General features: G+C 30.3%; 2 protein-coding genes across 9 annotated transcripts in view; one reads left to right on the forward strand and one right to left on the reverse strand.

Moving 5' to 3' along the window:
• The window catches only part of LOC141454878 (uncharacterized), a 70,983-nt gene extending 57,203 nt beyond the window's left edge, over positions 1 to 13,780 (forward strand). The window contains exons 1-5 of one of the 7 annotated variants that reach the window (XM_074129559.1): positions 3,617 to 4,733; positions 6,253 to 6,459; positions 9,357 to 9,515; positions 11,337 to 11,435; positions 12,291 to 13,780. In XM_074129559.1, coding sequence (XP_073985660.1) covers positions 11,409 to 11,435; positions 12,291 to 13,736 — 1,473 coding nt within the window. In that variant the 5' untranslated portion in view covers positions 3,617 to 4,733; positions 6,253 to 6,459; positions 9,357 to 9,515; positions 11,337 to 11,408 and the 3' untranslated portion in view covers positions 13,737 to 13,780. Of the gene's footprint in view, positions 1 to 1,349; positions 1,939 to 3,304; positions 4,734 to 6,252; positions 6,460 to 7,301; positions 8,075 to 9,118; positions 9,516 to 10,097; positions 10,253 to 10,597; positions 10,787 to 11,336; positions 11,436 to 12,290 lie in introns of those variants that run through there. The other 6 variants (XR_012459000.1, XM_074129558.1, XM_074129560.1 and 3 more) reach the window with 6 other exon arrangements.
• Positions 323 to 8,905, reverse strand: LOC141454882 (uncharacterized). 2 transcript variants are annotated; one of them, XR_012459003.1, is made up of 10 exons: positions 8,778 to 8,905; positions 5,862 to 5,990; positions 5,710 to 5,793; positions 5,430 to 5,636; positions 4,976 to 5,063; positions 4,811 to 4,912; positions 3,526 to 3,620; positions 2,804 to 2,913; positions 1,748 to 1,907; positions 323 to 703 (listed from the first exon to the last, which is right to left on the reverse strand). XR_012459003.1 is itself a non-coding variant. In XM_074129572.1 (10 exons), the coding sequence occupies exons 2-9, from the start codon at positions 5,983 to 5,985 to the stop codon at positions 1,818 to 1,820; spliced, it is 900 nt and encodes a 299-aa protein (XP_073985673.1). In that variant the 5' UTR covers positions 5,986 to 5,990; positions 8,778 to 8,905; the 3' UTR covers positions 323 to 703; positions 1,776 to 1,817. The 2 variants fall into 2 exon arrangements, 1 of the variants encoding a protein (XP_073985673.1); XM_074129572.1 differs by having other exon boundaries at positions 1,776 to 1,907.
• Positions 13,781 to 14,278: the final 498 nt, after the last annotated feature.

Here is a 14,278-nt window from a genome sequence, read left to right on the forward strand (position 1 = left end):
TTGAGCCGAAATGTTTAAACTGGTAAGGTTAGGAAATTATATTAACTAGAAGTATTAACAAGCTTTTGGATTTAAATAATTTAAATTTTTGGGTTAGTGGTTTTGAAACTAATATTAACGGAGATAATGACAGTCCAGAAGAGCTGCTGGCGAACATTCTTCACTTTCCACCGGTGTCTTAGCTATCCATATTTTCATTGCATTCGCGTTGTTTTTAGAAGGATTTTCATCCTGCTGTTAAAAAGAGAAAATCTTTCATTTTTCTCCTTAAGGACGTTTTATGTTACCAACTAGTGGTATCAAAAATTATTATTCATCGAAATTTAACAAATAATAAATCGAATCTTTATTTGAATAAAAATTATTATAAATCTATAATCAGTTTCATCATAATGGTCATCTGGTAATTTTCTTTTATTTTTATTTTTTTAACAAAACTAAAATTTTTAAAATCATAAATATCGTTTTGTTTAGTTTTTAGTATGTATAATATATTTGGTACATATCTGTATATATATATATATTTATTTATTTTGTGGAATTATGACTCTTTTATATAAATTATACTTTCATACAATTCTTATAGATTTGTGAAATTATTAAGAGATATAATCTAATTTTTAATAACATTCTCTACATAAAATAAGTCTTTAATTTTCAGACAGAATAGAAATTAATCATCCATTTTTAGTTGGTAATATTACTGAAACAATCAAGAAAAATAAATAAATTAATAATGTACAATCTTGCAAATTTTAATTTTTTTTTAGAACCAAGATTTTAAAGAGCAATTGTGATTCAAGTTGTAAACAATCTTATTCTATAATTTCTTCAAACAATACTTTTATACTAACTACAAAATTTTGAATTGTTTTATTGAGGGAATTAAGTTGTAGAATTTTGATTAGTGGAAACGTGGTACTATTTATCTACTAATGATGATTTCCGTTTTATGATAAGCATTCCTACATCTGTCAGCCTTCGAGACATTTTTCGGCTAACCATACAGTAGCTGTTTTTTCATTTAAGATTGCAAATTCCTTTCTATCTTTTCTAAGTTGAAAGACTTTATGAGGTAACAAGGGGCAAATTTGACGAACCGATCGATGGGAAAGGCTGGATTTAGTATGAATTTGAGGATTTTGCTCGCATTGTAGTGATTGCGCTGCAATAAATATGATAGGATAAGTGAGATCAGTTGGGCATTTCGTATAAGAAAGTATGAGCTGTTCAGCTCGCTTTACAAAAATGAGAGTGCGCCGTTCAGATACGAAAACATCATCTTTTCTAATAATGTCCATGTCCTGAAACCTATTGACCATTTGATTAACAAATATATTTGTGGATAGAAAGTTACATCATTAAGAACAAATATTCTGGGAAGGAATGAACTTCGAAGTTGGTTGTATAGTGTAAAGCGAATGCCAAAAAAAAGAAAACAAAACACAAAATCAACAACAGCATGGCCATTACTTAATTTTTTCACAAATAACCAAGGAATAAAAAAAAAAAAGGTAAGGTTTTTACACTTCCATTCTTGATGATAAATCTGACAAAATTATTCATTATTTACAAATTTTAGTCATCATTTCTGCATGTTTTCAGAAATTGTATCACACTTTGTGAACATCCTACTGGGAAAGAAAATGAAAAGAAAAATTCACATAATTGTGAACTTAAAAAAAAAAAATCCTTGTTTATAAAGTTTGCTATGAGAATGTTTACTGTATATGTTTACTATATTTACATTTTCTTAAATAATTTCTAAAAGTTACCCCTTCTGGATGAAGTATTTAATTTATTAGATGCCATTTAGGTTAAAGTAGAAAACGTCTATGTAAAGGAATGCCGTCAGATGGGTCATACACACCGTACGGCATATTGTATTGAGCGGCATTTTCAGCTCCCTGAAAAGAAATAGTAATTGAAATTATATAGGTAAAGTATTGTAAAACATGATTAAAAATTTGTTTTTCTAAGTTACAATCCTAAAAATGGTACTCGACAGAAAGAAAGAGGAATGTCTTAGCATAAATAATTAGGGAATAAATTTTATTTTCGTGACTTGAATTGCCTTAGGCCTTATTAGAAAACTAATTCTAAATTTAAAGAATTAGTTTCTTGCAAGAGATATTTTTTATCACGTTAACAAACGAAAAACGAATTGTACAATATGTTTAATTAATAGCAACTAGTGTGACAGGCTCTTACTGTGATAGTCATAAAATACGTTTTCCTTAACAAATAAAAAATCAAGCCTCGCTAGCTAAGCATTGTAAGTAAGTTCTACCTAAATCAAAGCTGATAAAAAACGATCATGGGATGGATGGTGCTTGTCGTAAAAAATCACTTGAGATACTTTCACCCTAAAGCAAATTAAACAGATAAGATCTAAGTTTACGTTGCAACGGTGTTCGAGGGAAATCTGGCTATTAACGAAAAACATCCGTCGTAGAAGTATTTGCAGATGGTAGAGTTGAAAGCGGACATCAACATGACTATGATTAGGTATCAACATGGATAATACCGATCCCCTTTTTAGCGAAAACATTAAAACTCCGCGAAGAATTACTAAGAGGCTATTTTAGAAATTTTTCGGAAATGTTTTAATTCTTTTGACGTATGTAACTGTGCGCTACCAAAATTTTTGAATGATTTCAAAATGAGAATTTTATCTGCTATTTTAAAAATTGGCAATTTATTTAACGCCAATATATATATTGGCACTTATGACATGAACAGATGATACCGTTTAATCTCAATGAAACGAAATACTGCTTAAGTTCATCGGCTGATTATTTACCATTCTTCGTTTTGACACCATAAACCTTTTATGAGGTCTATTAGTTCTAAATCCATCTTTAGGGTGACCAAATCGTGACTGATACATCATACCGTTATTGTACCATGCTCCTGTAAAAAAAAAATAATCTCAATAATTTCATTTCTACTGTAAAACTTAAGTTATTTTTCATAAATTATCCCCACCTTACTAACTCCATTTTTGTTACCAAAAATACGTTGAGGAAACTCCATTATTGAAAATATCAGCAAATTAAATAGAATCACTTTCTTTTTTTCTTTTTTTAAATAAAAATAATCGTAAAAATTCTAGAGGGAAGACTTACACGAATTACATATCGCAAATTATGTAATGGAACTTTCTCGAAACTCCTTTCAATTTTCTTCGTCAAGTATTTAATTTCTCGAAACTCCTTTCAATTTTCTTCGTCAAGTATTTAACTAACACATTTAATTCTTTAATTTTTAATAAAATTAAAACCAAATTTTTAAAACTTTTTAGTTGAAATATTAAAAAGTAAAAACTTTTTAAAATAAAGAAGACAACTTTCATCGATTTAGATGACCGGAAAATAAATCAATCTTTAAGGAGGGCAATATTTCCAAAAAAAAGTTGGAAAACATTGATTTGAAGAACCCATAGAATAAAAAATAAGTAGAGGAAGGTACTAATTGATTTCTTCTTTATCAATTTTACTAAACTAAATTTATAAACAACTTTACCATTTTCATCGTTAGATTCCGTTTCGTAGGTATCATCATCTACACCAGGGAAGTCTTCAATTTCACTCTCATACACTGGCCACCCAATGGAACTTCTGCAAAATGAATAGAAAAGATGTTAGTTTAAAAAAAATAGAATAAAACATTAAAATTGAATGCTGCAAACTGTGAGAAATAGATTTTAAAAATGGATAATGGAAATGCAATCCCCTCCGTATATTAATGATGCAGAGACCGGGATTTCTCATTAACTCACATAATTTCTGGAAAGACGTTTATGTTTGAAATTTTGAAAAAATGTTTATTAACCTAATCCACTTAAAAATTGCTCGAAAGGAAAAATATAGTAGAATTTTCGTATTTTTTAATGAATATTACTTATAAGGATAAATACATTTATAGCATTAGAAAAATATAAAATGCTTAAGAAAGAGCTTTGGGGAAAGATGATATTAAGCCTGAAATCACCAGAACCAAACATATCGTCAATGCCGTCTTGTGCTCCACTGGCTTTATTGTGGATAAATTACAAGAGGAAGACTGTGGATTTAACTGAAGATTTGCTGAATGAATTCTTAAAAAAAGAATACGTGATAATGTGATTAACATAGAACTCATATTATAAAAATTAAATATTAAATTTATTTACAAATGTGGTTTTTCAAATTTAGATCTAGGAGTTTCAAGTTCTTTTCTTTTCTGCACTTAATAATCTCCGCATAATGAAGGATATTCTGTAAACAGATATTTCAACGCCTACGTGAAGACGTAGCAGAAAGTTAATTTGAAAACTTCCGAATACATAAGAGTCATTTTTTATTTTTAAGAGAGAACATAAGTTAGATTCTTTTACAGAACTGTCGTGGACTTAGATAGTTCGGCTAATCTCAAAATAGTCATCATTATCTTCATCTCTTGTTCCATCTAAACAGAGCGAGGCGCCTATTTCAAAATTCTGGCAGGAAACAAAGCAATTCTGTGCACAGGCAGTGTCCACGCCAAGAAACCAGAGCTGGTGAGGAAATGCTATTCAATGCTGTACTTCTCACTCCTAAACGAACGAGGATAAATTTACAGCTTCGGGAGGAGTTGTATCAAATGAAGATGTGATTGGCAAGTGCGATTTTAATAAACCAAGACAAATTGAGACATAATTATCCAAAACGATTAAAGTCAATTTAATCATAAATTCCTCGGGAACTTACTAGGTAAACAATTTTTACATTCTACTTCGGTTATCAATATTAAAAGTAATGTTATATTCTAAAAATGAAAATTATCGTACCTGTCATAATATTTGTTATTAATGTCTTTATTACTGTCAGCCATCTTCATTAAAGCGAGAAATTCTTCTGGATTAAGTACGTGTTCCCTTTTTGATCTGTAACTGAAGGAAAAGTTCCAATCATTATTTATATAATGATTAGTTATTATAATACTTTATACTTACAGAGGTTTATGGCTTTCTTTGGTTGATTTTGTGTCTCTTTTAAAACGCCCATCCATTATGGAATATGAGGGAAAATCATAATTAAAGACTGTAAATAAAACTTTATAAGAGGAAAGCCAAATAAACACACACATAGAAAACACAATATCAGAAAAGTTGGTTCACTCTTTCGCTCTTTGAAATGATAATAGCAACAAAAATAAATTATTGATATTATTCTTACACATTAGACTTTATTCAATTTTTTTTTATCCCAGAAAATGAATATTCTGGGTCCTTTTTGAGAAGGTACAGGCTTTTAATTTTAAAAGGTGTTAAAAAGTCGCTTAAATTCTATTTGGAGAAAATCACAGCGGGATGTGCTAATTCAAATATTTCTCTTTTTTATTTTCCGAAAACAATTATTAAAATTGGGTGAAAACTGAAAAAGTGGTTATGAAATTGTTAAAATTACCTGGGTCATTATGTAAATTTTGAGTAAGCTCTAAATTTCTCAATAACATATTGTAGTATAAATCTCTGCTTGTGTAAGGATAAGCCTTATCGTAAACATTTCCGCTAGTTAAATGATTATTTTCGTACGTTGCTTCATCGGCCTGAGGAACAACTTGAGGTAAAGGACCTTCGTCATCTGGTAGACTGTTATCATCAATTTCTGAAGCTGATCAAAAAACTTACATTTGTTACATAAATTGAGTTTGCTTCCCCCCAACAAATATGTAGTAGGTTATTACCTCTCTTATCATTTCTGATGTTACTAAAACTTGGTGCTCGGTTTTGTTGATTTCCAAACATTATAAATTCTTGAGCCCTTTTAACTACATTAATAAAATGTTATTAATCAAATATTATTAAATTAAAATGAGTTTTATTTATTAATAAGTACCTTTGTTGGATCTGATTGGCGATTGTAATTGTACATTTTTTAAGTCTTCCAAAATACTTGTAGGTATTGCAAGAACCACAGCGCTCAAAGTGGTAATATTTAGTAATATTTTCAACAATAACATTGTAGCTGAAAGGAAGTATGGAATTATAATTGTGTTTTTACTCTAGCTGAACTCACACTCTCATGCTAACAGAAACATCTTAATAATGAACACTCCATTCTACGAACGAACACTGACACTTAAAGGAACCAATAATTTTTTTTTACAGATTTATTTATTTTTAAGCCACTCACTTTGAAATTAGCAATCTAAATAGATTAGTTAGTGGAATGCATGCCTTATTTGAGGAATCTTCTCCTAATAAAACTTATGTTGATTGTTTTATAGAGTCGACATAATGAGAGAGATAAAGAACCAGATACCAGGACAATGCTGCTGTTCAAAAGAGTAAAAAATTGAAGTGTGTAGGCTTAGATGAAGGGTGTATCAAATTGACTTGGATGTGCAGATTATTAAGCGCCAGAATGAAGGAGTAGCATTGCTGGAGAGATTTCTCGGAGTGACTCATCTTTTCTAGGCTGTGTGGAAGAAGAAGTAAGTGAATAAACCTATATGAAATTAGCAATTTAATGCTGAAAAACAATAGGCTCTGTTCTTTTTACTATTTGGAAATTTCATCAAATGAACCAACTTAAGGAACTGTTAATTAGTTAATTTAAGGTAGTTAAGTTGCGTTCAATCCTTTCAGAAAGTCCTCTCTACAGAAAGCAAATGGTCGGGTCTGGCCGTAGAATTATTGCATGTTTTCCTTGATTAAGAAAGTATCGCTATGGCGTTACTCCTTCAGACAATTCTCAGGTGCCATTAATTATTTATTTTCTGTGTTTGATTTACTAAAGTGCCGCTCAGTTTCTAAAGTAAATTATCAGACTAGTCGTAAATGAAATAAAATTATATAAATAATTTAACACTAGAACTAGAACACTAGACGAAGCCATTTCTACCAAAACCAGTCAAAATGACTGGTCTTTAAAAGATACGTGATAATTAAATTTTAGTTTGAAAAATTAGTTTATTTCTAAAGGAATTTCATGCTGTATAGTACGTGGGACCATGATCCCTAAATGAGGATTCTCACATTTTATTACTTACACATTAATAAGAATTATAAGTATAATAAAGAAAATATGTTTCGGTAACAAAAAATTAAAAATTAAAATAAATTTTCAGGTCAGTTATTCTTATGGTATTAAGTAAATTATTTGATATAAAAATTATAATTTGTCACATTTCCTACAAACATTCTTTTTCTTTTGTGTGCATTTTCCGCATACATATTTTTTACAGATATTACAGATAGTGGTAGTCTTATTATTTAGTGCAGTACCCTATTTGACACCATTTGCGTGAACAATATAAGGTCTTTGAAGTTGTAGGTACATTAACTTCTCGTGGTTCCATCCCTGGTTTAACATTTTCAATGGCAAGTTCATCTGCTAATTGAAAAAGAAAATCTTTTCTGGATATCTTTTCATCTGTCGTTTCTCTATATAAAACCTACGCATTTATGCCAGCTAAATCTAAAATTTTTAAAAATTCTTGAAATGGTCATCTTCTTGATCCTGATTTTACGCTATATTTCTTTGCCATTTTGTCAGCAATGTCTACGCCAAATTTAGTTTTATTATAAAATTCAAAGTTTACGGACTATCTTGTTACTTTTATGAACTCTGGCGGATTTATGTTTCGAACTCTTTTCTTCGTCTACAACCTCATTATCAGTACATTCACTATCAAAAACTTCATTGTTGAAATTGCTGTACGTGGAGAACTGGAAGAGAAGGGCCATGTGTAGAGAAAACTGGTGGAGCATTGTTGGGGAAGCCAAGGCCCCTTTGGGCTGTAGTACTGCTTATTAAAGTAAAGATAAACTTGAAGGAATTAAAAATTGAGGAGTTCATCTCAAAGGAAATTAATTTAAATTTGTAGCAAGCATTGATGCGCTAATTTCAACTTTATACCAATACGTGTTTCTAGTAAATTAATTCATTTTTTTTTATATAGTTAATAACGCAAGTTTATACTTCCCTCCAATAATATATTAATTTAATTTTTGTGTTATTCCTTTATATAAACGTTTATATAAATATAGTGTGTACTTGAAAAGTAAACATATGGGTTTAGTGTTGCCCAGAAAATTGTTAAGATTTTTCGTTTTTAAGGTTTGATGGTGATATAATTTTTGTTTTGTTTAAATCAGTATAACTAATGTGATTTGGTGTAAAGTTGAAACGTTAAATTAACTGATTTTTTTTTATTTCCAATTACGAATAAATTTTATAAGAATTAGAACAATAAAAAGCAAAGTTGTGCGGAATTTTACTTTAGTGTATAAAAAAAACAATAAGTAATAAGGAAAACTTTTATATGACTAGCAGTTTTTTCTCTCCAAGAAATTTACGCGATGGTATATTATTTTTAAAAAATAAATAACTGATAAAAGCTTTAAATTATTGATAAAAGTCAAGGAAAAGATGTTTGTACTATTAAGTTGTCATTCTATAGTAATTGGATTTTTTAAAAAAAATTTCTTTTATTGAAATATTAAGTTAAAAAATTAAATATTGATAATAAATGGCAAAACAGCTGGCTAAATGCATTTACTAGTTTAATTTAGTAATCATCAATGGACAAACAATGCAATGCTATAAAAATGAACTGCAGATTTAGGGTAACAGGTGTTATGTATGGAATCAGCTCATTGCAAGGATTGAATTCATTTAACGACGTTTTTTAAAAATAATTTCCTTAATAAGAAGAGAGTAATAGAAAGGTTCTAGCGAAAAACAAATATCATTAACTAGATAATACAGTAATTATCCGGTAAATAGATATGAAAAATAAGGTATTACCTGTTGGATGTTTTACAGAGGGAGCGTCCCGTTTATGGAAATCAATATCGAGTGGAGTTCTGTTCCACACTTCTGCGCTCTAACTTTTATCTTTTCCAGGCGTACCGAACCGGCTGATTTATCTGAAGTATAACTGATATTATTTGGTCCCGTTTTAATATTACGAAATGTATATTTTTAATAAGATAATTTATTTAATTTCAGAATTTGTTCTTCTCTCTTGAAATAATATTCTAACTAAATTAAAAAATATTGTAGAAATTCAAGTTATTTAAACTTCGAAACTCTTCTTGTCATCGGAAATAGGGAATTTAATTTTTCAGTGTTGCGTAAGTTTCTAGTTCTTATCAATACTACATCATATTGAAGATCTCTTTATTTTTCCTACCTATTTCACTTTCTTGCGTTACACTATATTTCAGCAGGGTTTTAAAACATACTTCTTCCTAGGGTATCTTCTGTTCGTACTTTCATTAAAATCGTCATAAAATTAATGTTATGTGCAATATATTATGTAAAATTGTATAAAACTTGATGTTGCTTCACCATTGCCTACTACTCATTAAAATATTTATCAAGAATCGGCCTAGGAGAGGCGGCAGTGTGCTTGCATGGGCGAATTACTAAGATATCCTATTCAATGCATTGCAAAACACTGCAATATTGCAGCCAACAAAGTGTGGGAGAACATAGCGAACGCTTGCATTGCATGGACCTGCCACTGGTTAACCTTTTTAGGTTTGTATGAAAGTACTTATTCATTGCACTGTACACTTAATGAATACCTATTAAAAGGCCGTTTATGGCTGAGAGTTCCCTATTTAGGGAAGGAAAACGCAAACCTTGAAGTTTTATCCATCATGAAACTTAAGTCTAATCACACGGACACTACTGGAGGGGGACCAATCCTGCGGAGTTTAATTTTATCTTGCGTCAAAGTTACAGTTTAGAGAATTTTTTTTTTTAAATGCAGACATCTGACGGATTCCGGTTTGTATACAATTTATAAAAATAGAGCTAAACTATTTACTATTTCCATAAAACTGGAGATTTCTAATAATGTGTACCTTGTTTACATTAAAATTAGATTTTTTATTGCTAATTTCGTAGTAATTTTATTTTTTCATCTACTTTCGAAGGTGATTTTCCTCTAATTACGTATATGCCAACAGAATTGCCTTAATTAACGTTGGAATATATCATTTTTATCTTTGTAAATTCACTATTTTGTTTTGAATATGGTCAAATGAATGCAATATTTTAATATACTTTTTTTTTATTAAATACTCAATTTTTTTTCTTTATTATTTTAATTTTTAAAACTAACAGTAACAATAAAATCAGTCAGAGTCTAGCGACATTAAAATTTCGTTAAAATAGCGTTTCCCAGGATACATTCTTTATTAAAATTATAAATTTTAGTTTTTGTATAATTTTTGTGTTTTATCATCAATAGTACTATGGTAAAGTTGGAGGTAAATAGTCACTTATGATTTTATTAATCAAAATAATTAGTAGTAATTAACTAGGGTAGCCGAGCGGTTAGTAGCGTGGCCCACAAAGCTAAGATGTATTGTGGTATTTGGTTCGGATTCCCGGTCTAGGCCTTGTATTTTACTTAATTGTTAATATGAGAATTTAATAGTAAAGTTTGATTGCTTGTTGGCTTCGTCCACGACACATAATTTGGTAATTAGGGGTAAAGCTCGTCTGAAAGAATTGGCATTAATTTACTTTATTAATAGTAATGAAGTATCCATTTTTTGTGTGTTGCATTTGTTTGTTATTTTTAAACTAAAAGTGTAAAAGACGAGTTGTTGTAAAAATATAATTTGAGTCATAAATCTGATTTGATTAGTTTAGCCTAAGCTTACTAGTATTTCCTCTGAAAAGTAATTTCTGCGATTTATTTGGCATTGCTTTTCCTTTCTTTTTTAAATGAAAATTTGAGTCGTATCCTGAGAAAGTCACAAAATTTCATTGTATCCTTTATCGGTGATGCTAAAAAAGTTAGTGGTTTTACATCACATACTTATAAGTAAAGTGAACTAATGTCACTTAGTTTATTTTGCGACGGATTTTGCTTTGACTGTTTAGTTTGGTGGAAATTTGTAATGAGTTTGCATGATCTACAAATGGAATTCTCAATAACTCTAAAAGTCTATAGGTTGTAATGTTGGTCCTTTGTCTAGTATTGCAGAAACTAATAACTTAGTTCTTTCCTTATCCTCGGAATAATTTGCGAAGCCAATAACTTTGTCAAAAGTTACTGTGTATGATCGTTCTTTTAATTACCGTCAGTTTATTTCCATTTATAGAACAAATAGTTATAACAAGATGGAAGCATGGGAGATTTCTTTCTGCCTTATGTTTCTGCGAAATTAAATGAACCATAATAGCAGGTTGTTTCCACCTATGTTTCTACCTTGTTAACTACCTAGTTAAGGCTCACTAATGCTAATTATTTAGATATGCTATTCCGAAGAAAATTTCACAACTAGTAAGTACAATAAGTGAAAGAAAATTTCATTAGGTATTTTTGTTTTGATTCTGTTGTAGTTAGCACTAAAACGCAACCTAAGTGGACTGTATCCAGTACCAAGATTTTTGAGTAATTTAGCTGAACGATGGATGAAGACATGTGAAGAAAGTTTGACGGTAGGAAATGTTTTCTTTTGTAAATGAATTTCTCTAAACCAGAAAAAATTGAAATAGGCTAGCTTTTCCTACGATTCTGAAGTCACTCCCGGAGTTGATTATAGGAAAATACTGGTTCTTTTACCGGAACTTTAGTGCGCCAAGTATCTTCTTCCTAGTTAATTACTGAAGAGCGCTATGGTTTTTGAAGGATCTTGGCCTCCTACATTACAGCAATCCGCTCGTCTCTGCCCCATTCACGTAGTCTCTAATATTTTTGAAATAGAATATTGTACTTTTTTGTTTAATTATTTAAGATGTAATTTCATTTGCATTTATAAGTAATCTATGATCCGGCATTTCGATTTGTGATCAAACCATTGCAGGCTTGATCCTGAAGTGTGAATTTCAAATTTGTTTCCTGTTATACATCATGCGCTCTTATTGTTTATCCTCTAAATTCCTCTAGAAATGAATTTCTGCTCTCTGCAAATAACTTTTAACATTCTCATTGATCTCCCAGACTCGCAAGTACGTTTAATGGGAAAAAACAAAGTTGCTCTTTTGGAACCAACCGTTTTACTAAGGAACTTCTGATTTAGTGAGAGAATTAATCTGCCTATTTTTACGTGGCATTCGTCTCTGATGTATGAATGAATTTTTTTTTACCCTGAAAATTTTAAGGAGAATTCAACTTGCTGGCTTTCTTCTAATCATATTGATTAGAAAATTTGCATTGTGTTTTTAGACTTTTTAGAAGGACTTCCCTTCAGAATTTCAGAGTTTTAAGCTTTCATCTTGGACACTTACTTCATATCGCGACCTAACGTTAAGATTTTATGGCATTTTTCTGACAATTTATTTATTTTTTTTCAGAAAAGCAATAAGATAAGTGCAGACAGTAACTTGGTGCTTGGAAATGTTTCCAATCAGAGCATTGAAACTTGTACGACATACTCTCAAGTGTCAGCAAATTATCCTTTAAACACAAATTTCAGTAAATTATGGTTTGTGAAAGAGAAACAAAGGCATAAACTGAAAAGTCCATACACACAACCGGTAGCTACTCTTAAAACATATACCTACAATAACTTCAGACCAAAACAAAAACCACAGAAATCTCGTTCAACAAATACCAGTAGGAATGTTTTTGAAAAATTAAAAAAACTGTATAGAGAAACTATTAGAATAAAGACAAGAAATACAGTAATGAAAAAGAAACCGTACAGTCTGGATGGTGAAGACAAAGAAGCAATGATAGATGACTTTATAAAGAGGAAGTGGAAAGAAGCTAGAATGCCGATACATGTAGACCCAGTATTAACAAATCATCTTTTAAAGCAAGCTGAACAGAAGAAATCAGCAGATCTCAATATTTCCCTGAGTTGTTCTCAACATCCGTATATTCCTTGCCCATTGCAAACATCAGAAAGTTTTGTCTCTGGCAATACAAGTAATTATAAACACACTTCTCTTGCTCCATTATTTACGGTTGATCCAATAATTATAAACAGAGGTAAGAAAAACAATGCTAATAGCATAACTAGATGTATAAGTATAAATTTTTGGAACCAGTTTTCAAACAGCAGTAAACAGATTGTCAAAGAAGAAGAAAGCGAAGTTAACATGGAACTGGCAACAGATGAAAAAAAGGCAGGGATTGAAAAAAAACATACAGAACAAAAAGCTGCTGCAGCGACAAGTGGAAAGCAAAAAGCTGAAGTTGACGAAGCTATGGAAACGCCTATAAAAGTTAAAGAAACTATACCCAAATCAGAGAATACACCGAAAATAGAAAATTTACCCCTTATAGATATTAAAAATCTAAGTGTTCAAGAAAAGGTAAGAAATATTCGTGATCGTTCGGTAAATATAAGAGCAGCAAAACCAGAATTCATTGATAACATTTTGAAGACAACTGCTTTTAAAAAAAAATTATGTTCCAAGGAAGATCCGAAAAAACGTAAACAATTGGTTAGACATTTGGATTTAAATTTTTCAAACAAGATGACCTGTCCCAACAAGATCAAACTAAAAGTAAATGATAAGGATAAGATATCTTCAATTAGTGAACCTAGAGTAATGAATTCATTAAAAGGGGACAGAGTTAATATACCAAAATATACTAACAACAGGTTAATGAAAGAGATTAAAAAATTTTATGAAACAGGTGAATCAAGGGATGGTCGATTCGGATTTAGTAAAGAAAACGGTGATCTTAACAGATTTAAAAGTTTTGACAATACACAGACCAAAGGGAACGCTTTACGGAGTATAAAATACCAACATCTGTTGACTGGTCCTAAGTACAAGAAGAAATGAAATTATATTAAAACAAAAATTAATAAACCAAAATCGCAATCAGACTCAATTGTCGTATTTTGTATTAGAATTATGAATTTTAATAAATTACTTCTGGTTCGCTTTCATTAAATATTGGTTAATTTTTTCTTTATTTCCCCCCCTCGCCTTTTGACGATGGGCTTCCCAGTTAATTTTGTTTTGGGCTGGAGATGTCACCTGAAGAAATTTTCTCCATATGTCCGGGAGGACATAAGTTAAGTATTAGGGTCCTAGAAACTAACCAATTTTTTTTTAACCCAATTATGGATAAAGCCTGCCAATGGGTGTACTTCAGGCAAGTTTGGTATCAAATTTTAACACCAAGATTCTTGATAAATTGCTTTATCGATTCGAGACCATGGCAAATTAAGCACCGTCATGATGAGATCACTATTTATGACTGTCATAGATTGGTGCTTCAGTAAACTGGCACAAATAAATTAATTTAATATCATGATATATGTAGTTATTCCTTTTGCTCCTTAAGCGAAGCAGATTTTATCCTATAAACTATAAGAGAT

The sequence above is a fragment of the Rhodnius prolixus genome, unplaced genomic scaffold (assembly GCF_049639745.1).
Source record: "Rhodnius prolixus isolate KJV_2025 unplaced genomic scaffold, Rpr scaffold_15, whole genome shotgun sequence".
In the NCBI taxonomy this organism is placed as follows: domain Eukaryota; kingdom Metazoa; phylum Arthropoda; class Insecta; order Hemiptera; family Reduviidae; genus Rhodnius; species Rhodnius prolixus.

What these genes read in the sequence shown, in the direction of transcription:
- LOC141454882 (XM_074129572.1), bottom strand. Translation starts at nt 5,985, where the DNA reads ATGTTATTGTTGAAAATATTACTAAATATTACCACTTTGAGCGCTGTG. An exon ending in AAATTTACATAATGACCCAG is followed by an intron (nt 5,064 to 5,429) that starts GTAATTTTAACA and finishes TTTTATTTACAG; the next exon opens with TCTTTAATTATGATTTTCCC. An exon ending in AAAGAAAGCCATAAACCTCT is followed by an intron (nt 4,913 to 4,975) that starts GTAAGTATAAAG and finishes CTTTTCCTTCAG; the next exon opens with TTACAGATCAAAAAGGGAAC.